Raw genomic sequence first — 26,616 nt, forward strand, 5'->3', positions numbered from 1 at the left:
TATCATGTTTCGCAAAACAATCCATTCATTTAGTAAATTTAACATGTCTATAGCGTTCGAGTTGGGGACTTGATTTTAAGTACGCAGTTAACTTTGCAAAATTTAATTGACTTGTGTTTTATTATCCGGAAATCAAACATTTCAGTGTCTTTTCTCGATAAATACAGTAAGAACCTTGGAAGTCATAAACATGATATCATAAACAAAAAGCCAACCATTGGTAAAAATTCCACAAACCGTCCCAATCTCTTAAACAATTGGCAGGGGGGCAATGTTGTAATAATTTGTACATTGATCTTTTTCATTCAAATCAACCCAGGCCGCCGTGGCTCCAGGGCTCACAGCCTGTTGGATATATGCGCTCCCGACGCCTAGATTGTTCGTTGTCAACGTCCCACCCCCTGATGTACAGGATCCACAATCCACGGCTTGTCCATCCTTGATCTGAATTACGCGCACATTGTAAGCTGTATTTGGCGCTGCCCCTATCAGGACAGGAACTGCGATAATTTCAGATGGCCCAGAGTGAGCAATTTCAACAAAGCCGAAGGTTTTTGTCAGCGGGCTGCCGATGACAGTACCGTTACAGTCGCGGTTTGTCTGCGTGAGCAAGGCCTGTTGCAAGGATACTACCACCGCAGTAACGGGCGGGGATGTTGCGGCCAGAATGCTGAGAAATTGGAGTAGATCTTTCATCTTTAGCGTTCCTAGCTATGATTTTATGGAATTTTAGGGATGATATATTGAAACTTCAATGGAAACAGAGGCTTGATGATTCAGAGGATAACTCGGGATACTTATGGACTTCGATATGAGGGCCCGAAGGATAAACGAGCCACATCCAGCATCGTTATCTGCTCTTGAGAAATGCTGACCAAAGTTTATGCCTCATGGTGATGTCCGCATGATCATGAACAGGGTAAAGTTCACTGTCGGAAATTATATCCACCCTTGAAGCTCAATTTAGCGAGCAATATAATTGAAACTTGGACAGGCTTCTCCTGGTTTAGACGCCGGGTCATTCTGAACGAACGGCAAGTATGGTTCTTGCTGACATGATGACTCTTACACCTCGTGAGAGTTTGTTTTGAAAGAGCTTGTCTGTGTTGTACAAAGTGCAAGACCCTCGTAGAGAGCGATCGCCACCGTAACCGTAAATATAATTGGTCATATCAAGCCCCGAGTCTGCCTTTTTATTTGACAATTAATACGTAACTCTATATCGAAATGAAGCAATTTTGGAAATATGTATCGAAATTGGTTCGTAATTGACTAAGATATACAGCGCCCAGCTCGATTTCGTTACAAGGTGTGTCCTGGGGCTTCAATGAAACTTTCGCCTTGTCGCACCACTTACGAGTGTCTCAATCCGGCGAGCATATAGATCCATAAAATGCATAAGCGGGTCACCAAACACTACACCGCGCAAATCTAAATCCGTCGTGCCACACGCCTCTACCTTCTCGCGGGGTGGGAGTGGCGGAGGGGCATCAGGACCAGCTGATGGATTCCTCAATGGACGACCATATCCCTGGCCATGAGAACGAAGGAGAATAATTCGACCCGCATTTGAGAGCGTTGACTGGGGAACTTGCCAGTATTTCGACGGATTCCGTTTGCCCCTTGGGTCGAAGAGTGACCAGACAGACCCAGGAGCTGGCGAAGCATACAAGTCCAGCAGAGAAAAGAAATATCCCTTATCTGCGCGTGTGACTGGGTCGCCCTCGTTCACAAACGAGAAGAACATTGATTTGGATGGATTGGCACTTGGCGGCCTTTGCAATGGCCAAAGCGAAATGGGGGGGCGCACCAAAAGTGATGCAATGAATATGCTTGAAGCAACCGCGTAGATGTGTGAGTTCAGATTTGACATCCGATGATTCGGAAAGTAAATGAAGGTAAAGGAGACTAGCGACAGCCCCGCCTGCAGAATGACCTGTGAGAAGAAGCGTATATGACATTCGACTAGGATCTTCCTCGATCAAAGTACGCAGTCGTGCGGCGACAGCTGGAACCATCTTCCTGGCAACGGACAGGAACCCAGCATGGCATTTATTCCTTGGGTCATCAAGAAAGCCAGCAGGTGAAGCTGGTGCCGCATGGACATTTACAGCCCAGTCACTAAAGCTTTGCGTCCCCCGAATGGCGAATACCATAGTGTTCATTTTATCGACAGGAAGCGATTTGATGACCATTGCCTTTGTACCTTGGCGCCAGTCCGAATTCACGTAGGATTGTCGCTCGGGGCCATTTGGCTTTTCGTATACTTGTTGTGAATAATGGGCCGCGAGCTTTAGCAATGGATAGGTTGCGGGATAGCTAGTCACTCCATTAGCGGAAGAAGTTCGACCCATGCCGAATACTATCAACGTACAATTTGATGTGAGGAAGATGTGGTGGCATTCGAGAATTTGCATAGAGATAGACCTTCGAGAAATAGTCGACCGGCGACGAAGGTTTCTGTTTCTCAGGCGCATGAGTCCAACGATCTCTTTTCCGCGCTCCGGACCCGGATGGGAGCGCACATGCAGCCACTTTTTTCGGTTAGTATACATATTCCGGATGAATAGTGGAATAGAGAATATAGTCACGTACTAAGCTCATTCTCCTTCCCGCGGAAAGACCCGATATCGATCAATGTAACAACTTGATCCAAGAGTCGCGATGTGCTCTCCCGAACATTTGCGCCTCCACCCACACTTTGGAGGACAAGATTCTCCAGATCCAAGATGGTGGCATTTGTTTTTTCTGCAGTGTGTGCGACGATGTTTGAGACCGACTGGCTGAGATTTGCACAAGATGTCCATTTCGCAAGATCGGAGGTAGGCTTCGGGGCTTGATACCCCGTTGGATACCAGGCTGGGGGTGGACTCCCTACCGTACCAGGATTATAAGGGACAGGTACTGGACCCTGGTTCGGTCGTGGGGGTAGGTGAACCAGTGAGGTGACACCCGTATGGGGATTATGGAAAGGTGGAGGTGTTGGATTTCCACCTTGAAAGGCCTGAACAGTATATGCGCCCGGGGGATTCATATAAATCGTTTGTTTCGGCACTTCATTGACATCTTCATGCCTCCCACATTTCCCCTTGTGACGCCGCCGCCGATGCTTGCGGGTATCAGGCATAGTGTGTGTTTAGGTCGAATTAAAAGAAAAGTTAAGCTCCGGCGCAGCAGCACTCAGCCTGGGGCTGCCATGACGTACCCAGTGATATGGTGGGGATCATCTGCAACCGAGGCAGGGGCAAGGACAAGCTTATAAGATGCAGGGAAATGCAGGTCCTCGTAAAATGTCGCTTTGTCCGAGGATCTGCGCCACAGTCGAGCTGAGAAGGCGGCGCGACGCGAGTTGATAGGTCGAGATATGTACGCACAGCCCCATTGCGGGGACACAAGCCCACCATCGAAGCGATCATCAGGTTGTGAAGTCATGTGGAGATGGTTATCTGGGTGGAAGGAATTGAGGAAAGAACTTTGAGACATAATTTAGCATCGTAGAGTTTCAAATCTGACGGGTACAAGCGATAAAGCTATCAGCCAGTGAACAACCATCTACTCCTCGACAAGATTGTAGATGCAATCCGGTACGACATATCTTAAATGCAGGATAATCGCGCATCTGACCCAACTAATAATTCATTCAAATTATGAATACCTGGTCTCTGGATTTACAATGAGTTTGGAAGCGAACGCCGCTTGGCCGTCATACTTTGCATCTACCAAGCACCTACAGTAGTCACTCCAGGGCTCTCTGGCAATTCCCCATAGCTGGTGCTCGTCAGCATGTATTAATAGTAAAGACACCCCGAATGCAACAAAATAAGGGTTTGGTAAATCTTATCGTAGCGCATTTATTACTAGTAACTGGTAGAAAACTTGAATCTGAACATCATCCATGGATGATGCCACCTGGGCAAGCTATAGTCCTAGTCCACGGCCGGGGTAGTAGGTGGTGGTCAGTATTAATCAAGATATATCGCGTCCCACTGGCAGACCCTGGTGTTCTTGATTCCAACCTTGGAAGTTGAAGGTTCCAACCTTGGAAGTTGAAGGTTCCAACGTGGAGATTAAGAACTTGAAGCCGTTTGCTTTTTCCAGCGGTCTTATCGGCTTCTATGCCTCGGGGCCGTTTTTGATTTTAGAAATAGAAAGAGGGGAAACACCACTGGCACCCTTTTGTTTTCTCTTTGTTGAAGTTCGGGGTTTCTTCAACCGGCTCCTCATCCGGTAATATCCAGGTGCCCAACTTCAAGAAAGCCGCCCCCACTGACAATGTCGAGGAGATCGTACCTGTGATTTACTATGTACGGTCTAGCTTCTCAATCCATTGGAGACAGCCCAACTTTTCAACCAGTCTCCTAAGTTCCTTTACTCATTCCAAAAGCCACCCTGATCCTCCAAGACTTCTCCAACCTACCAAGTTTCTTTAGTTCAGAATGGACTCAAAAGAAACTTCCGACCATTTTGTGACATCGGCCCAACAAACACCAAACATCAACCGTGGTGATTTGCCGACTGTGGAGCGCTTTTTGGTCAAAATTGGCTTTTTTGACGAAGTGTTTCGTAGGCTGTAAGTCGAACATATACATCACCCTAACATGACGGATTGTCTACTTATTGTATATATCTAGTGTAATGGGGATTTTCGCTCTCAACATCAGTATCCTGGGGTCATGTGATGGAGGTCTTAGCAACAAGACCACTATTTCGTTTTATGAGATTAAGTAGCGTTCGTTCTATAGTACTAACAACAAAAAACTATGTTCCCTCTTATAAAATAATCTTCTAAGGCTACTAAGATAAAAGTATCAATATACTGCTTATAAAACATCCTATTACTTGTTCTATTGTCTCTCTTTAAGCATTATACTTTATCTATCTTGTCTCTATACTCTATAAGTATAGTAGTTTTATTTCTTTTGCAATGGTTACTAAGTTGTCAGGCTAGAGACCTGTGAGTAGGCAAGGATATCGTACAGTAGAGATCAGATTGGACAGTTGATACACAGACTGATTCTTGAAGAGATCAAGAATCCTTAATACTTGTGGGGTCTTTGAATACACTAGGGCTCGAGTGGATATCGATATGCAAGCGGCTGGAAGGGGATTCGCCTATGAATCGGCCTCGAGAGTCCGGGGTATCGCATACTTCGAATCCCGTGACAAGATTGCCTACGCCTTTGGATTCAGAAGGCGAAGCCATGGGAGGTCAGAAATATCCTGGGATAGAAATATCAATGATAAGGGGAAGCACCGGCCTATCGGATGGGAACAATGGACGCGTGGAAGCGCTGACAGAACCAGAGAAGAAAAGTATCAATATTGGGTCAAATTGTAGTCAGGCCTTAGACTGGTAAAGATGCGAGAATGCCAATTTTATCACATAATGTACATGTTTGGTACAATGTAATTCCACAGCATGATATGCTCTCGTTTTATTATGTGTGCAGGTAAATTAGCCAGTCATGTGGCGACGCTTCTTACTAACCCCCTGCGAATTTACAGGCTATTACTACCTAGCCATTGTACTTTCAGTTATACCGGTTGTTCTTCCTGAGAGAAAATCAGCGGAATTACATGCAGGCTTCATTTTTGCTCAAATTAATTGAGACCCCCACTCGCTTCTTCTCCTTTGTGTCAAACTCAGGATCTTCGGGCACAGACCATCCAAACCAATTAGCCAGACGTTCACCGATGACATCGTAGTTCGCACCAATACGCAATACTCGCTCGTTATCCAGGTCTATCACGGTTCCAGCTCGTCCATATAGGTACCATTTTTGTCTTCCATAATTAACGACGAGATCGGTCACCTCGAGAACCGCAATCTCAATATCCTCGACCTGGAACTTTTGACCCTGGCCAGTCAAATTAGCACTACTGCCAATCATGACTTGACCACTCGCATCATTCAATCTGCCAAGTTCTCGCTGGAATGGTCCTTCACAAATAGCTAAACCCAATGTGCCATCTTTCGTTATCTTATCCAAACTAGGCAGCAAATGTTCAGGTAACAAATCCGTGATAGAATCTTTCATTTTCGCAACAACAGCAATCGTCAGTCCTAAATCTTCCGAGAATGTCCGTGTTAGACGAAACTTTTCGGGTGGAAGGCTGTGCAGCTTTTCATGGAGCTCGTAAGTGCCAATGATACCCATAGAATGGCCAGCCTGACGTCCTTTGGCGGCGAACGCTCGCTCAATTGCCTCAACACTAGCTGCCATCATGCCGTATCCGACATCCGTGGGGGTAATTATGACCCCACCGGACCGAAGAACTTCGAATGCCTTCGCAGCATCGCGCCTAACATCAGGCAATTCGCCCGGTAGCGGTATGACTAGAGGGCGAGGAGAGCGACTCTGTTGTGCGCTTTCTTGCTCCATTCTGGTTCGAGAATAAAGAGATGGAGAGAGGGAGGTAAGGATCAAGATAGACTGACGATCACGAGCAAAGTAACGTAAACGAATGGGTGTTGATAAATTATATGAGATGATGAACGAGGCAAAAATGATTGAAGTAAGCTTATTGATGATCTTGAATAACAGGCCGGATGTACCGAATAGAGGCACCGGTCATACCCCGCATTCTTAGCCCCATGTACTGTAACAAGCAAGCCGAACACCTAAGCGAGCCGAACACCTCAAAACACCATAGTAAGGGCAGCGCTCTACACAGTTCAGTCAGTTCAGTTTCAGCAGTCAAAAATGAACTGAACTGGAATTACTAGTCAGTTCAATTCAATTCAATTCAAGATTCTATTAAAGTAATGCTGACTACTGAAGCGGGGAGGGATCCTCGAAGCGGCAAGATTAGAACGTGCGGGTCGAATGGAACATGGGAATGGCGTCGAAACCACCACCATCAAAGCGTAGAGCTCTAGACCATAGGAAGACGGAACTGCGAGAGTGTAATCTCTGTCTTGAAGCCATTCCTGCCTTTCGAAACTAATATGTCGACCAGCAATCCAAATGGAGACTAGCCTACTATTCTAAATCTGACCAATCGAAAAAATTTGTCTATATCGACCGCTTCTCCCCATTACTCTACCTACCAGCCCAACCACAGACTTCTTCATATTCATTCAATGTTGACTGATCCGCAAACCCCCCATCTCACAATGGATCCCCTTGTCCTCTCGCCTAAGTTAAGAGCCCGAGGCTGTTTCCGGGGCGGGGCAAGCCCATTTTACCCGACGGGTATTTTCACATATTACGCTACAGTGAGAACAAAGCTTATAATTAATTCCTTCGGTACAGTTATTTGCTACTACCTAGTAGCACGCCCTAGATTGGCACAGATCCGCTATCGACACGAAAAATTTTTGTATAGACCCAATTTTACCCCTTTTCCACGTTTCCGTCGCAAATTCTGTTAAGATGTCATGGTGCAGCCTTGAATTTCTTGCTTCTGATTGTACAACTGCCTCGCATGAGGCATCAGAAGAGGATAAAGGCGTATAGACTAGTCTTCATTCAGAACGAATGAGATCAAATAGAATCAATCCAAGATGAAAGGTCGATTGAAGGGAATAAACACGGAATCAATGGCAGGTTGAAATCCCCTCTGAATGTGTCGATATCCGGTGGTCACAACACCAGAATGGCCAATTTGACCAATTTACCATACAAAACATTAAGAAATATGGGTTCTAGTGTATCCAATCGTTCGCTAGTGGTAATTAACCACTCTATGCGTTGACAATATGTGAATGCCTCTAATTGGGACAGCTACTAGTTTAAGTAATTTGCAAAACCATATGACACGAACAAATATTAAAAATAAAAATTGCAGTATGTACATTGTGTCTTGTAGAATGGATCGACAGTATAGTTATACTGCACAAGTTGCGATTCGATATTAGGACGTTGCTCCACCCACAGTGATAGTGAGAAAAGTGGGGTTCGGGTCGAAAAGGAGACCAGAGGCATTTGGCACGCCATCAGGAGTCACATCGTCATAAGCAAAGGCATATCCCTTCCCGTCAGCCTCATGTTGATGCACACTCTTGCTGTAGTAGTCTGTCGGTGATGTCGTGTAGTAAGAGCTCGAATCGAGGCTCGGTTCTACATTCCCCGCCAACTAAAAATGTCGACCGGTGAAATGCGGCACAGAGACGCGGAACAACAGCTTGATGGATTTCATTGTCGCTTGATTCAATTGCAAATGAACCGCTATTGCAACCAAAGATATCGCTGGCGACTGGCTGTGCATAGCCTCGGTTGTCACCGTCGCAGTTCAAGATACCGCTTGACACTGCGCAGTTTACCAGGCCAGCTACAGCCTGAGTATCGATTGTCAGGGGCGTGCTCTCGTATTGAGACCAGACATCAGAGACATAGCTCGTCCAGTAGGAATCAAAAGCATCTGGCTCTAGGCTTATATAGTCGTAAGGAGCGATAACGCGGAGGAGGTTGCCGCTAGTGTCAGTCATGCAGAGTTCGTTCCAGGGCTGACCATCTGAGGATGCTTGTGTAGCCAAGTCGCTGCAAATAGATGATAAAGCATCTGCTGACACACCGAGAGCTGTTTGGGTGCCATCACTGCCCTGAATCTCAATACTAAGCGGGAGACCAACGAAGTCGACATAGCTAAGATTGACCATAATACCGCTAGAATCTGTTGTGAGCTCAACGAATCCCCAGTTGACGTTTGCACTAGGATCATCCGGGTTGACTGCAGATGGTTCAACAAGAGATAGAGCACCAGTGGCAGATATTACAGTCCAGAATGTCAAGTCACCAGCTGCGACCCAGATGCGACCCGATGAAATATAGCTCGGGAGGGTAAGGGAAGTAGTTGATCCATAAGCACCAATAGGGATGGCAATATCTTCCGTGATTTCTTGGAGAGTCGTGGAGCTGCTATCGCCTGTTGGAGTATACCAACTTCCACTAGGTGTAAGACAGACAATGTTCCCATCGGAATCGAGTCCAGTGATATAGATGTGGATGGAATCGCTCTGGAAATTATTGTACACAGAGACTGAGAGCTGCTCGGCATCACCAGCTGACAGAGGAGTTGCAGCCTGGTTAGAGCTGTGGTTGGATATCGTCTCGTTGAGAGTATCTTGCGACGTGATGACAACATCATTCGTACCACCAGGGTGGACCATCAACGGAATCGCCAAAGTATGACTTATAAACGCCGCAATTGATGCCGCTGCGACCTTTTTGAAGATACACATTATAATTAAGGGTTGCAGCAATACACCAGAGTTAAAAGATTTAGAAGCCAAAAAGGAGTGGTATGACTGGAATGAACAAATTCTGGGATATTTGCCGCACCTGGGGGTATTTATAGATAGATATTCGTCGGGTGGGCGAACTTCCCATTCCTTCTTTCACATTGCACTTTAAACTTTTTTCTTTCCATTGGCGTTCTTGTTCTCTATTTCATGTTCGAATTCACACACACATATGCCACGTAGGGATTGTGATTACGACTATATGGGATCGAAGTTGACGCCAAATCGGTCACGGAGAAGCTGAGTATTGGAATTTACTCAAGGACTTTCCATCCTCATTCGGCAGAAATTTGGATAGCCGCGCCTCGAATTTAGGTAGCTCCAGGTTAAGGACCAACATTCCTAGGGGGGATTGTTAAGCAGGAGCTACGCATACCACGAAACACCATTACAATTAGGTATGCAACAAGTAGACGTGTCTAAAGCCACAATCAATTAACTAACATAACAATTCATTAGAATCGAGTGAGTTTCGCAAGGAGAAAGTCTGTAGGTACATGGCATTTTCGTGCAGGAAGAAAATTGATGCTGGGTCTCCTCTAGTGCCTGTTTGTCACGTTAATTTCTGATGGAACATATATTACCTCTTCCACCATTTCATGAAAGCAAGAGTCTGTCGATGAATGTCCATGCATTATAACCTTTTCCTGCCCATAATTAGAATCCACTTTACTCAACAGGCCTACGATTACTGATTGTATCATAAATAATACCCGCACTTGGTGAGGTCTAGCTAAAACTCAGCGTGTGCACGTGACTTCAGGCAACGCAACCTTGTTCAAAAGGCATGGGGCATTAACATCAGGTAATTTAGCCTTCTGCGCATGATGTCAATGGTTTCGCCGAATAAATTCCCAAGGCTTAACTTTTTGTTAACTTTTCACAAAGCCTGATCCTGGAGTGATGGAAATTTAGAGCGACAATGCGTCTACCTTTGGAATGAAGGACGCTATGTAGCGCGTCCGTGCATGACTAGCAACCTCAACAGTTGGCTGTTGCAGGGACAACATCGCCCTGACACCAAATTATTTCCCGCCATGGTATTCGACTGGAACAGGTAGTTAAGGCTATTTTCTCACAATATGCATTCTCCAAGTCCGAGCTGATCTACTAAGTTGCCGTAGATCGATCGCGGGCAAATATCGGGGTTGTGGATAATTTCGGGCAAATAACGGGTGTAGATCTATACTCATAACGGGCTAGTAAATGCTTGATGAGCTTCTTTCGCTAAACCCCGCGTCTCGTTTGGCTAATTTCTATTTTCTTTACAGGAATAGCAGAGATGGAGCAGCTATTTAAAGACCTGCGATATGCTCCTTATACGGCCAGACAAGCGGGGCGTGTCTTCAACCAGCTTGCATCATGAGGAAGTGCTTGGCAGCAGTTTTGGGTCTCGTCCTTTGTGCTGATGTTGCCGTATTGGCGGTTAGCAATGGCACGGCAGCATGTCCAGGATACCAAGCGAGCAATGTGAAGACAAAGCACGGCACAGTTGTCAGTGCCGATCTCACGCTTGCCGGGACAGCCTGTAATGTTTACGGCACGGATTTGAACGATCTGAAACTGGAAATTGATTACCAGACGGGTAGGATCAAGAGTTTGGCGAGATTATTGCCGTGTTCTAGTCATTAACAAACGATACAGAGTCCCGAGTCCATGTCAAGATTTACGATGCGGCCGAACAAGTCTACCAGGTGCCCGAATCCGTTCTTCCTCGTCCTAAGAACACAAATATCGATCCGTCGACGTCGGACTTGAATGTCTCCATTGAGCATAACCCGTTCTCATTTACATTGACCCGGCGATCCACTGGCGAGGTTCTTTTTGACACATCCGGTCATGCCTTGATCTTTGAGTCGCAGTATCTCCGGCTGCGCACAAGCCTGCCGGACTCACCCAATCTCTACGGCCTGGGAGAGAGCACCGATGCCTTCCGGCTGCAGACGAACGACTATATGCGCACACTTTGGTCTCGCGATGCCTATCTCACTCCTCAATACACCAATTTGTATGGCAATCATCCTGTCTACTTTGACCATCGCCACCAGGGCACGCATGGTGTGTTTCTGTTAAACAGCAATGGAATGGATATCAAGGTTGACCAAGATGCTGACGGTCAATACCTCGAATACAACACCCTGGGCGGGGTTCTCGACTTCTACTTCCTGGCGGGTCCGACTCCGAGAGATGTGGCGGTCCAGTATTCCGAGACGGTTGGCAAGGCCGCCATGATGCCATACTGGGGACTTGGCTTCCATAACTGCAGATATGGCTACCAAGACATCTTCGAGGTAGCTGAGGTCATTGCTAACTATAGTGCAGCTAATATCCCGCTCGAGACGCAGTGGACAGATATTGGTATGCTATATGACTATACGACCCTCATTGTTCAAACATGGCTAAAAGAAATTATGTAGACTACATGGACCTAAGGAAGGTGTTTACTTTGGACCCTCTCCGCTATCCCCTACACCTCGTTCGCGAGGTCGTTTCATACCTGCACAGTCATAACCAGCACTACATCGTTATGGTCGACCCGGCCGTGGCTTATGCCGACTACCCCCCGTTTGAAAAAGGCGTCCAGGACGGCGTTTTCTTGACTGATGCAAACGGGTCAGTCTACCAAGGCGTCGTCTGGCCTGGTGTTACTGCTTTTCCCGACTGGTTTGCTCTGAAGACGCAAGAATACTGGAACGACCAGTTCTCTTCATTCTTTGACCCAGACAACGGCGTGGACATTGATGCGCTATGGATCGACATGAATGAGGCTTCAAACTTCTGTGAATGGCCATGTTCAAATCCAGAGGCATTTGCGCAAAAGAATGATGACCCTCCTAATCCCCCCCGCTGTTCGTCTATCGGCGCCACGCCCGATTTCGGGCTTTGGACCAAATTTCCAACCAACATGTGTTGCCTCCGTTTCATTCACTGTCCATGCGGAGACCTATTATGGAGAAGATATTTACCTTCTCGGAAGCTCCCCCACTTTAGGAGAAGGCCAAATCCACAATTCTGTTGCGATGAGCGCAGACAACTACCCAGAGTGGCAGGTCACGGTACAAATGCCTCATGATGAAACATTCACATATGAGTATGTCCGCAGGGAGTCAGACGGTAACTGGATCTATGAAAGCAAAAATCGTACAATTACCACAGGTGATTGCAACACTGGTGTGCAGATGGTCTTTGACAACATTACTACAAGCTCCGGTCCACAGAAGAGGTCTCCTGTTTCTCAATCAACGCCTAGCGTACGCTCTCCAGTGATTAGCAATGACCTTCAGAAGCGAGACAACCCCATGCTTGGCCTGCCTGGAAGGGACCTGATCGATCCTCCTTACCACATCAACAACACCGCCGGGTCGATCAGCAACTTGACGATCCGGACAGATCTCACTCATTCTAACGGTCTCAAGCTGTACGACACGCACAATTTCTACGGCAGCATGATGAGTGCTGCTAGCCGCAACGCAATGCTCAACCGCAGGCCATCCATGCGGCCGCTGGTGTAAGTGTTCCTGCATCAAAATTAGCGAAGCTGGTTACTAATGTGCGACAGTATCACACGATCCACCTTCGCCGGCGCTGGCAGCAAAGTAGGGCACTGGCTAGGAGACAACAACGCCGACTGGGACCACTACCGCTGGACGATTGCCGAGCTGCAAGAATTCGTCGCCCTTTACCAGATCCCCATGGTGGGCAGTGACGTCTGCGGCTATGGTGGTGTGACAACGGATAAACTCTGCTCTCGCTGGATCTTCCTCGGTGCCTTCTCGCCCTTTTTCCGCGACCATCAGTCGCTTGGTACCCCGCCGCATGAGTTCTACCGGACTCCTATGACTGCTGCCGCCGCCAGAGCGGCCATTGACATTCGGTACCGCCTGCTCGACTACGCCTACACTGCCATGTGGACGCAAGCACAGACAGGTGCGCCGATGATTAATCCCATGTTCTTCGAATACCCCCAAGACAGCAACACGGTGGACCTCCCTTACCAGTTCTTTTGGGGATCAAGCATCATGGTGGCGCCTGTCACAGAGGAGAATTCTACTACAGTATCTGTCTACATGCCCAACGACCTCTTCTACGACTTCTATACCGGCGTTCCAGTCCGTGGGAATGGCGACACTGTCACACTGAATGATATCGGGTATGACACTCTGCCTTTGTACTACAAAGGCGGCCATATCATCCCTCAGCGAGTCGTTTCTGCCAATACGACGGCCCAACTGCGACAGCAAGATTTTGAAATCGTGATTGCTCCCGACACAACGGGCCAGGCATCAGGCACGCTGTATCTCGACGACGGCGACAGCATTGAGCAGCCGCGTATTTCGGTGGTCAACTTCGATTACCGCGGTGGGGAATTTTCGATGACTGGCAAGTTTCGCTATGATGTGGGCAGCGTGGTGATCAGCCAAATTACGGTTCTAGGTGAACACGTAAAGAAACATCCTGTTAATATTAAATTGACGGGGGAGCATCATCTACAGTTGAACTAAGTGAGCTAGTGCGGACTTTTTCTTCTGTTTCTTGAGAGATTCAATCACCGAATAAAAAGAAATTGAGTCATCGATCCCACGTTCAAATAACCGATATTATGCGGCCCCATCTAAACAGTGCGTACACTAGAAAATCAGACTATCAAGATCAGAACTTTGATTCAATGCATTACTGTTTCAAGGCAACAAAATTAGACCCATTTGACCGGAATTAAATCGTTGGAAACGGCACAGAGATGGAATAATTTCATCGTTTAACGTATGCTTTCAGCTCACTTGGTGTTTAAAAAATGGTATACGGTAGGAGTAAATTATTGGCTAGCCATGAGGCCGTCCCAATAACCTCAAGCGTAGGTTCGTGCACGTTCTAGTACCCTCCAAACCCCAGGTCTCCGAGAAAGAATCTGTAGGATCCAGCCGAGACTGTAATGGCTAGTAATTCTATTAAGCGAATGGGATCTAGGTTAGGACCAAGCGAAACCAATCTTCATTGTAAAGGTTGATGGATTGAAGAAATGAAATGATTTTACTTAGGCAGGTTGAACTACCCCATGAATGGCGCCAGTACTCGGTGTTACGACAACTGAAATGCCAAAGATATCGGATACTATACGAAAAGCTAAGAGAAAGTGAGTCACTCCGTATAACCCCTGTTTGGCGGTAAGTTACCGCTCCATATCTCGACAGAAACTCATTTCAACCTACTTGCGAAAACTACGTCCGCTCCATTTCGAGATATCGGGATATACTGGCGAACTGGAATCTACGTATAATTTCTTCTCCTCTTATGTTCCTGTTGTTCACGGTAGTATACTTCATAGAGGGTTGAAAATGAACGTATTATCTTACCCTCTTAGGTGTCTACTTGCTTCCCTTGGCTTTATTACTAATTATCTCTGATGGAGGGCATCATTTTTTTTTTAAAGAAATCCTTTTGCAACTTTTCTATTTTTTCATTTTGTATGTACATAAAATTCGGCGAATTATAGATTTTGAGAGACCACTAGGTGCTAGATCAACCAAGGCTCCCCACGATAAACAAGAATCACAACGTATTAACATATAGATATAACGTCTTGTTCGATGATCATACCTAGGTATTTTCAAGGCTGCCCTATTTTAGGCCGTAATTCAAAATTATTTTGTTGACTGAATAGTATTGAATACAGTCTTACGCGGCAGATTAAAACAGCGGGCAACTTCTGACTACTATTAGCCACATTTGATGGCCGTTATAATTACAGAACGTGTCGAAATAGGTAAATTGGCGGTTTTATTTTCGATTTCCACTAATAAATTTGCCAATTTCGAGTAGTTTTGTCGTATCTGGTGCCATTGCGAATTGTTGTGGTGGTGTAGATTACGGGTGGGGCGGGAAGTGGGTAAATACTTTTGGACCGGGTTGTATATATCCCTTACTACTTCCCTGCTAACCATCCATAGAGGGTGTAACAGGCCCAGGCCCGATAGGATATCACATGGTAGCACATGATCTTTCCCCGGGGGTAAACAAGAATCTCATTGCATCACCATATCTATTCGAATATCTGATATGCCGCCAGTTTATGAAATGCGGTAACGACGCTTGCCGGTCATACCGTAGCAAAGCGTCAAAGTGGATAGATACGATTCTAGTCCTGTATTTTGCCCGGCTGTTTTATGTTGGCTGGGCACGGAAGAGGCAACTAGCAGCTCAGGATGAAATACTACTTCCAAAATAGAGAGTTTTGACCACAATATATGGTGTTTGATCGCCGTGGAGTTAACGGACAAGAGAATAAAGAGTTTTGACCACAATATATGGTGTTTGACCGCCGTGGAGTTAACGGACAAGAGAGTACACCACGGAGTTAAAAACGCAATCTCCGAGGGATGACGATTGGTCGGCTTCTTCCTTTTAGATCTATACGAGGTGATAAATACACAGCAAATGCAGCTTCGAAGCGCAGTTCCCACCACACCTAACGCTCTCACTTCATACTCTTACGCGGCTGTATATTTTCGTGTTCCTTTTGAGATCATGTCGGCCCAAGATCCTTCCCTGACGAATTGGCCTGCCGTGGCTAGCTATGTCTCGGCGCGCAAGGACACTTACCCGTTCATTGATCCCGCCAAAGCAGATCTGACAGGCAAGTCAGTATTGATTACGGGCGCCTCCAAGGGCATCGGAAAGGCGACTGCGATCAGTTTCGCCACCGCGGGCTGCTCGAAGATAATACTGCTCGCTCGCTCAGACCTGACCGACGTCGAGACAGCCGTCCACAACGCCGCCATGAAGGCAAACCGGCCCCAGCCATTCGTGCATTCTATGAAGGTGGACGTGACCTCAGAGGACTCCGTGCGAGCGGCTGCCGAGACTGCGTCCGACATTCTCGGTGGAAGCCTCGATGTCCTCATCAATAATGCGGGCTACCTGGAGGAGTGGAAGCCCATCACCGAGTCCGAGCCAAGCGAATGGTGGCGGACTTGGGAGGTCAACATCAAAGGAACCTATCTAGCCGCCCACTTCTTCGTACCGCTGCTGCTCAAATCGCAGACCAAGACGGCCATCAACATCAGCAGTGGCGGTGCTCATGCCATCTTCCCGGGTGCATCGGCCTACCAGACGACTAAGTTCGCACTCTGCCGCCTCACCGAATTCATGGATCAAGAATACAGCCAGCAGGGTTTGATCGCCATCTCACTCCATCCAGGCGCCGTCAAGACCGAGCTGGCCATGAACATGCCCCCAGAGAGGCAAGTAGTCCTGACCGATACGCCCGAGCTGCCTGCCGACACGCTGGTGTGGCTCGCCCGTGAGCGACGCGACTGGCTGGCTGGCCGATTTGCCTCGGTGAGCTGGGATATGGAGGAGCTGGAGCAGAAGAAACAGGACGTTCTCCAAAGAGACTTGCTCAAGTTCCGCGTGGTGATTTGAATCGAGTGGTGGACCTTCCAGTGTTCCAATGCTCTTGGCTTCCCTTTCGGTATCTAGATGTAGTACAAACACAAAGTTCAATGCTTTACATGCCTTTCTATTAGTATCACAGCAACATCTTTCTTATCTAGTAAGAACGTACTGAGTACCTTCTGTAAGCCCCGGGCTAGTTCCGCGTGCATTTTGCGGGACAGATATTTGTTGTCTAATTCGAATAGTCTTGAGGGGATGTTTCATGTGGAGGTGTTGGAGGTGTTGGAGGTGGGTGTGGAGATGCTCTCCACACAAGTCATGACGACATGGGAGGTGGAGTTGGAGAAGAGATAATTCATCTCCATCGTTTCGCCTCCACTTCACCTCCAACATCCCTCTGATCCTCACTCACATTGAGATTTGCGCAATATCCACTGCCGTGGCAATGAATGTAGCGGAAACTGATGAAAGGCCAAATGACTCTCCAGTCAATCGGAGAAAACCTCGAAAATGTCAATACTGTAGCCGGGAATTCCGACGACACGAACACCTCCAACGACATCTTCGTATTCGTATGTGCATTTTACAAGATGAATTTTAACATCTGGGACTGACTGGACTTAGATACTAATGAAAAACCATATACATGTTCCTGTGGCTCATCGTTTGGTCGTCGTGATCTACTGAAACGCCATCAAAAACCCGGGCAATGTGAACTTGCTACCCCTTCGACGCTCGACGCACAGCCATCGCCATTGACCGGTTCAACTGGGGATAATCTCCAATGGCAGGACGAATCTTTGCCCGTGGATCAGATTAGAAGGGGATTTTTGTGGGAAATCCCTGACCTACATCACAACACCTCAGCAGGACCTGAACAAGGAACGCAAGTCACCGGAGCACATTATGAAGGTAGGGATACCGGCGGGGTATCTGCAGCCTTTTACTATTGAGTTCACTTACTGAAACTTGAACTACTAGATCAATCTCTCTTCAACCAGCAGGACTTGCTGGCGCTGGAAGACATTGAATCTTTCAGCCAGAATTTCGGTCTTAATACGGACTGGTATCTACCAACCGAACCTAGTATCACTCAGATCTTCACTGGGGAACCTTCGATCACTTCACTTCCAACTCCCTCTTCTCCCTATCCAGTTCAGCAAGAAAACTCTCACTCAAATCAATCTCTCAGCAAGCTCCCTACCGAGAGGCAGGCAGTCGGTAAGTCTCCATTCCTAACGAATGCTTAAATGAGATCCAATCTAAATTGGACCTGTAGCGGAGTTTGGAGTTTTGACATTGCCAATCCTTACCGTCACGCCTCAACATCGGACTCGGCTTCTTCTGGCATTGTCAAAGGATTCTCATGCCACACCCGATGATAGTCTCTTGCCATCCCACCATTCACTTACTCGATTCATGAATGGATTCTTCGATGGATTTTATCCCCACGTACCGATTATCCATATTCCCACCTTCAGCATTGATGATTGTGATCCGGGCATATTTCTGGCTATGTCGGCCTTGGGAGCTCAATATCGACACGAGCATCGCAAGGCAGTTTCACTTTTCCATGCATCGCGGAAGATACTACAACAAAGTTCACGCGAAAAGGGTCGAACCGAACTCTACAGCAACATTTCCGTGGGCTCTGATTCTCAAAACACCACTCTTGAAGGGTGTTGTGCTTTGCTTCTTATTGCGTTTGCCACATGGCAAGGCGAGGAAAGTATTATAAATGAAGCATTCAACTTACAGAGCCACTTGGCAAGATGTGTTCGAGATAGCCAGCTTGAAGAACAAACGGAACAGCCAGAAAGCACTCTAGACTGGCGCTCATGGGTAAGAAGAGAGTTTGAAAGACGACTTAAGCTGTTCTCCTTCACTCTTCTGAATCTACATTCCATTGCATTTGGAACCCCGCCGGTTATCCTGAGCGATGAGATTAATCTGCGCCTCCCATGTACTTGCTTAGAATGGATCGCCCCAAATCAACAGAAATGGTCTGCTGTCCGCAGATCAGTCCCTCAACAGCAAATGATGTTCCAGCAGGCTCTTTCCCAGTTAATGAAGTCCCGAGAGCAGCCGCCTCAAATTTCACAAGTGATCCCATCTCCACTAGCAAACTACGTTCTTTTACATGCTCTCATCCAAAAAATCCTCGTTTCCTATCAGGCCTTTCGCCTATATGATGACGAGCAAAGTATATTCATCAACAAACAAAAGGAAACCTTGCGGTGAGTAAACATCTCCTACGAGGTAATGAACAGATAAAAAGGAAACCCTATTCCTAACCTATAAATACTGCCGACCAGGACTATGCTTCACGCATGGACTTCCCAATGGCAACGAGCCCCTGAATCAAGTCTCGACCCACGGAATCCAAACGGACCTGTTACGTTCACTTCCACCGCATTGCTTGGTCTTGCCTATGTTCGACTAGGTCTTGATCTGGGAGCGCACAAGATACTTCGATCCCGAAACCCAAGCGATATTGCGAATCGACTCTTGGAAATGCCGAGACTTCCAGCTGGGCCACATCTCCTCCCGGCAATTTTACACGCGACTCATGCGCTCAGTATTCCTGTCAGACTGGGAATTAACTTTGTAGCTCGCAGCCATGCCTTTGTATGGAGTATCCAGCATTCTCTTTGTGGGTTGGAGTTCGCGATATTCTTAAGTAAATGGTTGTTCTGCTTGTCCAATTGTCAAAAGAGCCGTCCTTTAGATGGTCAGTGGACTTCTACTTGACAATCTTTCCGTTATACGCACTATCTTTGAAAGAGATCCCTCACTAACAATTTCTTTGGCAGAACACGAATCCCGCCTGGTAGGCTGGATTAGCGATATCGTCGAAGAAGGCCGGACATCTGGAGACGATGATCTCTGGCCCCAAGCCGGTGATCCATCGTCCTGCGACTATCTAGGATTTGCAGTTGTCAAGCTTTGGGCGCGCCTTATCAGAGGAAATGAACAGTGGGCCATATTGAAGGTCATTGGAGACGGGCTTGATATCTATGCCAACACCTGCGAACAGCGTCTAGTAAATTCCAACTTGGATGTTAATACTACTTAAGGTTGATGATCTATGGTAGTATTAATGATATGATTTTCCACCTGGGGCATTCTATCTGTCCAATCTTCCACAATCACCATTTGGAAACAAACTTAGATCTCAACCGCAACGCTTCGCCGTAATGGTACAACACATATATTCCAACCACACACCCAATAGTTAGACCAGCGAGTAAGCTGCATCCCGGACCAATTCCCAGATTAAGGTAAAGAGGGCGCGAGAAAATAACCGCACCACAGGCAAACGCGCTTCGAGTGAAGTCAGTAGCGGCAAAAACACTCGCAGCATATTGCGGATAGCAAGCGGGAATGTAAAGAAAAATGCATTGCATCAAGACAAAGACACAAGCAGGATAAATGACGATTCCAATAGTCGGGACAATCCAGTGAATCTCCGGCCGTGCAGCCCAACCAAAAAGAAATAAACCAATCGAAGGGCCGAAACAGGCGAAGAGGGCCGGGACCAGAACATCCTCCGGCTTTTTAAAGCCCCCGTTTCTTGCCTTTGGCACGAAAACACGGTGGATGTAGTAATTGTATACCACGAATGATATAATAGTTCCCACGACGATGGCGAGAAATGCCAATCCCATCTCTCCGAGGTTGAACCTGTATATTCCTTGGTAGACGATGGGAAAAGCCTCGAAGAAGGAATAATAGATGCCATAAACCAATGATGTATAGCAGTTCAAGAACATCATTGCTGGGTCTAGAAATGTGATTTTCGAGGGAATCAGCAACGACTCTCGAAGAACCTCGTGAAAAGATATTTCTCCTTGGACAACATCCGCGGCGGTCTGGTAGATTCGAGTATTTGGGTTCAAGTTGGCTTTATCGTTCTTTTCAAGGCGTCGAGCACGTCGGTGCAGAATTGTCGCTGCACTAGTTTCAGGCATCAAAATCAACAGAACTAAAACCGGGGCTGCAGCCATTAAGATCTCCCACATTGCAAATCGCCAACCCAAAACCGGAATTGCAAATCCAGAGACCAATGCCCCGATGGCGGGGGCGCAAAATACGCAAAATCCCCACGTAGACATAGCATGGGGTAAAACATCGGAAGAATACATGTCCGCAATCGAGGCACCACCAGTTGCGAGACATGGACTTCCGAAAAAGCCCTGTAAAAAGCGCAGGAAGTAGAAGCCAATTGCCGTGGGTGCAATCGCAGTAGGAACGCTGATTATACAGAATAATGCGAAAGATATAACGTATGGGATGTTTCGCCCGATACGGGGGATCTCGCTCAGCGGGCTGAAGAATAGCGGCCCAGCGCCATATCCAAGACTAGTTATACAACACATGTGAGTAAAATTAAATGAATTCAGGGAGGTAGTAAGTGCACTTACACATAAATAGCAAGCCCGAGCGCAGCCTCCGCACTACTCACATGAAATTCGTCCATAAACGAGTTTTCACCGGGAGTGTAAATCGGGGCAGACATGTAAACAACAAAGCTGTAAGCACCAATAACCCCAGTCACAAATGCCTTCTTAGCCTGTGACCAGCTCTGTGGATTCTCTTCATCGGTGTCAGAGTACCATTCCACTCGAATCGACTTCTCATTCTGAGATGGCAAATTATGAAAATTGGCTGCCTCCATCCATCCCGCACTTTCTTCGGGATATTCGCACCACACAGGTTTGCAAATATGTCGCATGCACTGGCCGAAAAAGCTATCGCGTAGCCACTGGGGGCTCATATCTATCATCCCAGTATTAGTATGATGATTTTGTTCGATCAATATAGTATGCTTACTCGTAGGGAGACTGCAGTGACTGACTTGATAGTATTTTCTTCCGTTGTACTCGTATGAAACCAACCGGCGAATTAAGGGTCCCTCGTAGATCATCTGCCGGAGCTGAAAGATTAAGTTTAAGAGCATATCTTGAGAACAATTTATTCAAAGACTGAGTCCAAATTTCTAATTCATCCGACCGGTAAGTCCCCGAGATTCAAGGTGTGGAGGTGTTTGTTGGAGGTACTTGTGGCGAGTTGGAGAACCTCCATCAGACTACATTGTGAGATCCACAACCAGACAAGTTTTTCTATTTCTGATTTCAAAGCAAACTCAAGTAAATATTCATAATAGTATTTATAAACTATAGAAAGAATACTATATAAAAGCCCAGTCCACTCTATCTACTCACTTCCCACAAGCATAACAGTTGAACACAAACCAACCTCCTCACTCCCTCTCTTCTATACTATACCAACAAACCCACAACTTAAACAATGGATACAACAGAATCCCAAATCTTCAAACCCCTCCAACTGGGCCCCATAAACCTCAATCACAGAGTAATAATGGCACCCCTAACACGCCTCCGATCCTCAACAACCCACACCCCCCTCCCAATCTCAACAAAATACTACGAACAACGCGCCTCCGTCCCAGGAACCCTCTTAATCGCCGAAGCAACCCAAATCTCCCCCTGGACAGGCGGTATCCCCCACGGCCCCGGAATCTGGAATGAAGAGCAAATCACCCAATGGAAAGAAATTACCAACGCCGTCCACGCGAAAGGAAGTTTCATCTTTTGCCAGTTGATTGCTTTGGGTCGGGCTGCTGATCCAGCGACCCTTCAATCAGAGGGTGGTGGTGGATATGAGGTTCTCGCTCCAAGTCCCATCCCAATGGAAAAAGGCAAGACAATTCCAAAAGAATTAAACGAGGACCAAATCCAGTCCATAATCCGAGATTTTGCTACGGCAGCGAAGAACGCGATTCGCGCTGGTTTTGACGGCGTCGAAGTTCACGGTGCGAATGGGTATCTCGTTGATCAATTCCTACAAGACGTCAGTAATCAGCGAGATGATCATTGGGGCGGAAATATCGTCCACCGCGCTCGCTTCGCGCTGGAAGTGACAAAAGCACTCATTGAAGCCGTTGGTTCTGAACGGGTCGGATTCCGTATCAGTCCGTGGAATACATGGCAGGGGATGAAGATGGCGGACCCGGTTCCTCAATTTACATACCTGGTTGAACAATTGAGAGAGTTCAAGCTTGCTTATCTCCATGTTATTGAGTCAAGAGTGATTAATAACGTGGACTGTGAAAAGGGGGGGAGTATTGCGTTTTTGCTCGATATTTGGGGTCGGACGAGTCCGGTGCTTGTGGCGGGGGGATATAATGCGGAGAATTTTGAAGATGCCTCGCGTGAGTATGTGGATAACGATGTCGCTGTTGTTTTTGGACGTCATTTTCTTGCGAATCCGGATTTGCCGTTTCGACTTCGGCATCGGATTGGGTTGAATCAGTATCATCGGGATTCCTTTTACAGTGCCATGGAGGAAAATGGATATGCGGATTATCCATTTAGTGCTGAGTTTTTGGATTCGCAGTAAACGAGTCGAAAGGCAAGAAAAAAAGGGAGGACTCGGAGGAAATACCAGGAGAAGAGATGTTCAAGTTTCTAGAGTACATACAGTGAACGGCGACAGCCGTCCCGATTGGGAAGCTAAGCCCTGACCTATGAACTTGTACTGGTAACTTAAAAAATCGTCAAATGAATATAATAGAACAGATTGATTGAAATCATATTATATAACACAAGCCCCAAAATACAACGCTTTTATACTCGGGAATGGATATCCGACTAGACGGAACAAAAAAAGAAACACCAACATCACAAAGTTTACTCTACAGCATCAGTGACACAGCCCTGGCTAGCGTCCTTGACATTGCGGGCATACTTGCCCAGGGTACCACGCATAGTGAGACCAGTCTCAGGCAGCAAGCCAGCAGCCTTGCGAGCCTCCCAGTCCTTGCGACGCACAGCGAGGTCGGACTCGGAGACATCGATGTCCAGAAGACGGTTGTCAGCGTCAATGGTGATGATATCACCGTCGTTGACGAGACCGATGGGGCCACCGACAGCGGCCTCGGGGACGATGTGGCCGATCAGGAAACCGTGGGAACCACCGGAGAAACGGCCGTCGGTGATCAGGGCGCATGAGGAGCCGAGACCATAGCCCATCAGGGCGGCGGAGGGCTTCAGCATTTCTGGAAAAGGGAAGTGGGTTAGCCTTTTATGCTGGTTTATTGTTGGGAAAGTTGATATTGATATAATACGTACCAGGCATACCAGGGCCACCCTTAGGGCCGCAGTAGCGGATGACAACAACGGTCTTCTCGTCCTTCTTAATCTCGTTGCGTTCCAGCGCTTCGATGAAGAGGTTCTCGGTGTCGAACACGCGGGCCTTACCGGTGAAGACAGTACCCTCCTTACCAGTGATCTTACCAACACTGCCACCGGGAGCCAGGGAACCGCGCAGGATCTGAATGTGGCCAGTGGACTTGATGGGGTTGGAGAAGGGACGGATGATCTTCTGGTCATCGGGGAAGTCGGGGGCCTTCTCCAAGTTCTTGGCGAGGGTCTCACCAGTGACAGTCATACCGGATCCATCGATCAGGCCCTCCTTCAGCAGCATCTTCAGCAGGGCGGGAGTACCACCGATACCAAACAGGTCGGCCATGACGTACTTGCCGGAAGGCTTCAGATCAGCCAAGAAGGGAATGCGGTCGGAGACGGCCTGGAAGTCGTCAATAGTGAGCTTCACGCCGACGGAGTCGGCGATGGCGATCAAGTGGAGAACAGCGTTGGTAGATCCACCGGTGATGTTGACAACGACCATGGCGTTCTCGAAGGCCTGGCGGGTCAAGATATCGCGGGGGCGGATGTCCTCGGCGAGCAGCTTCTTGATGGCACCACCAGCAGCCAGACACTCGAGGTACTTGGCCTGGGAGTTGGCAGGGTTGGAGGAAGAACCGGGCAGGGTCATACCCATGGTCTCGATGGCGGTGGCCATGGTGTTGGCAGTGTACATACCACCGCAGGCACCCTCACCGGGGCAGGCGTGACGAATGACGTCGAAGCGCTGGGGCTCGGTGATCTCCTTGGCGATGAATTGACCGTAGGCCTGGAAAGCGGAGACAATGTCGATATCGGCATTGTCCTGGGTGACGGCGCAACCAGGCTTAATGGTACCACCGTAGACCATGATACTGGGGCGGTTGAAGCGGCCCATGGCCATCAGGACACCGGGCATGTTCTTGTCGCAACCGGGGATGGAGATGTTGGCATCGTACCATTGACCACCCATGACAGTCTCAACAGAGTCGGCAATCAGGTCACGACTCTGAAGAGAGTAGCGCATACCCGAGGTACCCATACTGATAGCATCACTGACACCGACGGTGTTGAACTGGAAGCCGACCATGTTCTGATCTTGCACACCCTGGCGGACCTTGTTGTTGAGGTCGAGCAAGTGCATGTTGCAGGGGTTACCGTTGAACCAGACGGATGAGATACCGACCTGGGGCTTGTTCATGTCCTCCTCGGTAAGACCGACGGCGTACAGCATGGCCTGGGAGGCACCCTGGGAGATGGGCTGAGTGATGTTCCGCGACACCTTGTTAAGGGCGGTATCCTTCTCATAGCGGGGGAGGGTGGTAGAAAGGGCGCGACTGGAAGATCAATTGGCAATTGTCAGTAACGGAGGAAAGGCAACACAATTGAGACAAACCAAGCTCGAATTGAGTCAAGTCAAGCTTGGGTAGTCCAGGTCCAGCTGGGGGAGACTCACGCGGAGGTGGACCGGGCCAGGCGGAGGGCCGCGGGCACACGGGCCCTGTATTGAGCGAGCATTGTGATAGAGAGGCTTGGGGGAGAGCTTCAATCACGGCACACACAAGGATATAAGAAGAGAGGAGAGTGAGAGACGGATGGTGGGGGAACCAGTTCTGGTTCTGGGGTCGAGTCAAGACGGAGGAAAATCACCAGGACGGGCGGTCGGAGTTGTGCTGTTCCTCCCCGGTAGATTCTCCACTGCACCTTCCAGCCAATCGGCTCTCGTCAATTGTCATCGGCAGTTCGGAGTATAGTATAGCCTTGACTATGTATGACTATGGAGTAAAAGAAATACATTTTATGCTGTGCATTTACGACTGCACTAGTCTCATCCTTGCATCTAGACTCATTGCTTAATATCTCGCCCAATTGACCGATTGATCTCGGCGAGATGTCCGTTACCCACTACAGGAGAAGAACTTGATAGAAGGTGAGATCTTCCACAGTAGCACTGAATTGAAATATTGGTGAGTTTTATACGGAAGTTTTTGATTGATCAAGTATCTACAGCTGTATGTAATTAGCGGTAAACATGCACTAGGGCCGATTTGCAGCTGCAATCCCCATGCCGCGACTCCGGAGCCCTACTTCGCCCAAAGGGGAAATATCATAACTTTTACGGTGGGAGCTACCAGAGCTATCCCATAGAGCTAGCACAGCCTCATACAGAAGTCATATTTGGCCCAAAATGAGTCACTGCTGTCCCTTGCGCCTCGATTGATCTACATGCGCCCTATCGATCAATCCGACCCATACAGCATAACGACTCGGAAAGAAGCCGATAAAGCAACGAGCGAGTTCGAAGAATCTAGAAATGGGATATCGGTGAAGATCATCGGGCGTAATTGTGGGTATAAATACTTCGGGGATAGATTTCAGTTTAAGACATAATTACTAGTACTAGTAAGATGTAACTCAATGACTGACGGAAAGTTACCTCCAAAATCCCCCGTATGCGAGACCGATCAAAGAAGGGAGAAAAGTCCAAATCATATCAGTCATCACGAATATCAGTCCATACCACACTACACTAGTCACTCAATTCCAGACGGAACTCGACACCTCAGAGCTCAAAAAAGGCCAATAATTGAACTGGTTCAAAAAACATTGTTTTTGTATTGTTTCTTCAGCCTGCTATCACAGGCAGATTGTAAATGGGGTATAACAAATGGTCTAGCCAGAAAGAAAGAGAGAAATCCCGAATCCAACGACCTCGATGGGCCAACATATCGCGTGAGAAAATAAGGTCGTGTATGGATGAAAGCGAGAACA

At 47.6% G+C, this 26,616-nt stretch overlaps 11 protein-coding genes across 11 annotated transcripts; 4 read left to right on the top strand and 7 right to left on the bottom strand.

Annotated features, from left to right (window-relative positions):
- Positions 1–249: 249 nt before the first annotated feature.
- N7509_009988 (uncharacterized protein) lies at positions 250–696 on the bottom strand (the record flags this gene model as incomplete). Its single annotated transcript, XM_056634625.1, has 1 exon — positions 250–696. The coding sequence occupies one exon, from the start codon at positions 694–696 to the stop codon at positions 250–252; it is 447 nt and encodes a 148-aa protein (XP_056485245.1).
- A 628-nt stretch (positions 697–1,324) lies between these two features.
- N7509_009989 (lipase family protein) lies at positions 1,325–3,127 on the bottom strand (the record flags this gene model as incomplete). Its single annotated transcript, XM_056634626.1, is given in 4 exon segments — positions 1,325–1,723; positions 1,737–2,319; positions 2,375–2,534; positions 2,596–3,127. 4 exon segments carry the CDS (start codon positions 3,125–3,127, stop codon positions 1,325–1,327), a joined length of 1,674 nt encoding a protein of 557 aa, XP_056485246.1.
- A 53-nt stretch (positions 3,128–3,180) lies between these two features.
- N7509_009990 (uncharacterized protein) lies at positions 3,181–3,432 on the bottom strand (the record flags this gene model as incomplete). Its single annotated transcript, XM_056634627.1, has 1 exon — positions 3,181–3,432. The coding sequence occupies one exon, from the start codon at positions 3,430–3,432 to the stop codon at positions 3,181–3,183; it is 252 nt and encodes an 83-aa protein (XP_056485247.1).
- A 2,141-nt stretch (positions 3,433–5,573) lies between these two features.
- Positions 5,574–6,383, bottom strand: N7509_009991 (uncharacterized protein; the record flags this gene model as incomplete). Its single annotated transcript, XM_056634628.1, has 1 exon — positions 5,574–6,383. The coding sequence occupies one exon, from the start codon at positions 6,381–6,383 to the stop codon at positions 5,574–5,576; it is 810 nt and encodes a 269-aa protein (XP_056485248.1).
- A 1,474-nt stretch (positions 6,384–7,857) lies between these two features.
- Positions 7,858–9,112, bottom strand: N7509_009992 (uncharacterized protein; the record flags this gene model as incomplete). Its single annotated transcript, XM_056634629.1, has 2 exons — positions 7,858–8,079; positions 8,126–9,112. 2 exons carry the CDS (start codon positions 9,110–9,112, stop codon positions 7,858–7,860), a joined length of 1,209 nt encoding a protein of 402 aa, XP_056485249.1.
- Positions 9,113–10,606: 1,494 nt separating this feature from the next.
- On the top strand, positions 10,607–13,746 carry N7509_009993 (alpha-glucosidase; the record flags this gene model as incomplete). Its single annotated transcript, XM_056634630.1, has 5 exons — positions 10,607–10,829; positions 10,889–11,602; positions 11,662–12,151; positions 12,222–12,752; positions 12,804–13,746. 5 exons carry the CDS (start codon positions 10,607–10,609, stop codon positions 13,744–13,746), a joined length of 2,901 nt encoding a protein of 966 aa, XP_056485250.1.
- A 2,020-nt stretch (positions 13,747–15,766) lies between these two features.
- On the top strand, positions 15,767–16,663 carry N7509_009994 (SDR family oxidoreductase; the record flags this gene model as incomplete). Its single annotated transcript, XM_056634631.1, has 1 exon — positions 15,767–16,663. One exon carries the CDS (start codon positions 15,767–15,769, stop codon positions 16,661–16,663), a length of 897 nt encoding a protein of 298 aa, XP_056485251.1.
- A 449-nt stretch (positions 16,664–17,112) lies between these two features.
- Positions 17,113–19,712, top strand: N7509_009995 (uncharacterized protein; the record flags this gene model as incomplete). The annotated part of the gene is made up of 6 exons (XM_056634632.1): positions 17,113–17,212; positions 17,261–17,548; positions 17,618–17,857; positions 17,916–18,873; positions 18,952–19,367; positions 19,450–19,712. The coding sequence occupies 6 exons, from the start codon at positions 17,113–17,115 to the stop codon at positions 19,710–19,712; spliced, it is 2,265 nt and encodes a 754-aa protein (XP_056485252.1).
- A 73-nt stretch (positions 19,713–19,785) lies between these two features.
- Positions 19,786–21,563, bottom strand: N7509_009996 (MFS transporter; the record flags this gene model as incomplete). The annotated part of the gene is made up of 3 exons (XM_056634633.1): positions 19,786–20,998; positions 21,061–21,415; positions 21,470–21,563. 3 exons carry the CDS (start codon positions 21,561–21,563, stop codon positions 19,786–19,788), a joined length of 1,662 nt encoding a protein of 553 aa, XP_056485253.1.
- Positions 21,564–21,946: 383 nt separating this feature from the next.
- N7509_009997 (alkene reductase) lies at positions 21,947–23,059 on the top strand (the record flags this gene model as incomplete). Its single annotated transcript, XM_056634634.1, has 1 exon — positions 21,947–23,059. The coding sequence occupies one exon, from the start codon at positions 21,947–21,949 to the stop codon at positions 23,057–23,059; it is 1,113 nt and encodes a 370-aa protein (XP_056485254.1).
- Positions 23,060–23,349: 290 nt separating this feature from the next.
- ilv3 (dihydroxy-acid dehydratase ILV3) lies at positions 23,350–25,362 on the bottom strand (the record flags this gene model as incomplete). The annotated part of the gene is made up of 3 exons (XM_056634635.1): positions 23,350–23,717; positions 23,791–25,181; positions 25,301–25,362. 3 exons carry the CDS (start codon positions 25,360–25,362, stop codon positions 23,350–23,352), a joined length of 1,821 nt encoding a protein of 606 aa, XP_056485255.1.
- Positions 25,363–26,616: the final 1,254 nt, after the last annotated feature.

Source organism: Penicillium cosmopolitanum (assembly GCF_028827165.1).
Source record: "Penicillium cosmopolitanum strain IBT 29677 chromosome Unknown utg000009l:1.0-9042332.0:1.0-9050551.0, whole genome shotgun sequence".
Lineage (NCBI taxonomy): Eukaryota > Fungi > Ascomycota > Eurotiomycetes > Eurotiales > Aspergillaceae > Penicillium > Penicillium cosmopolitanum.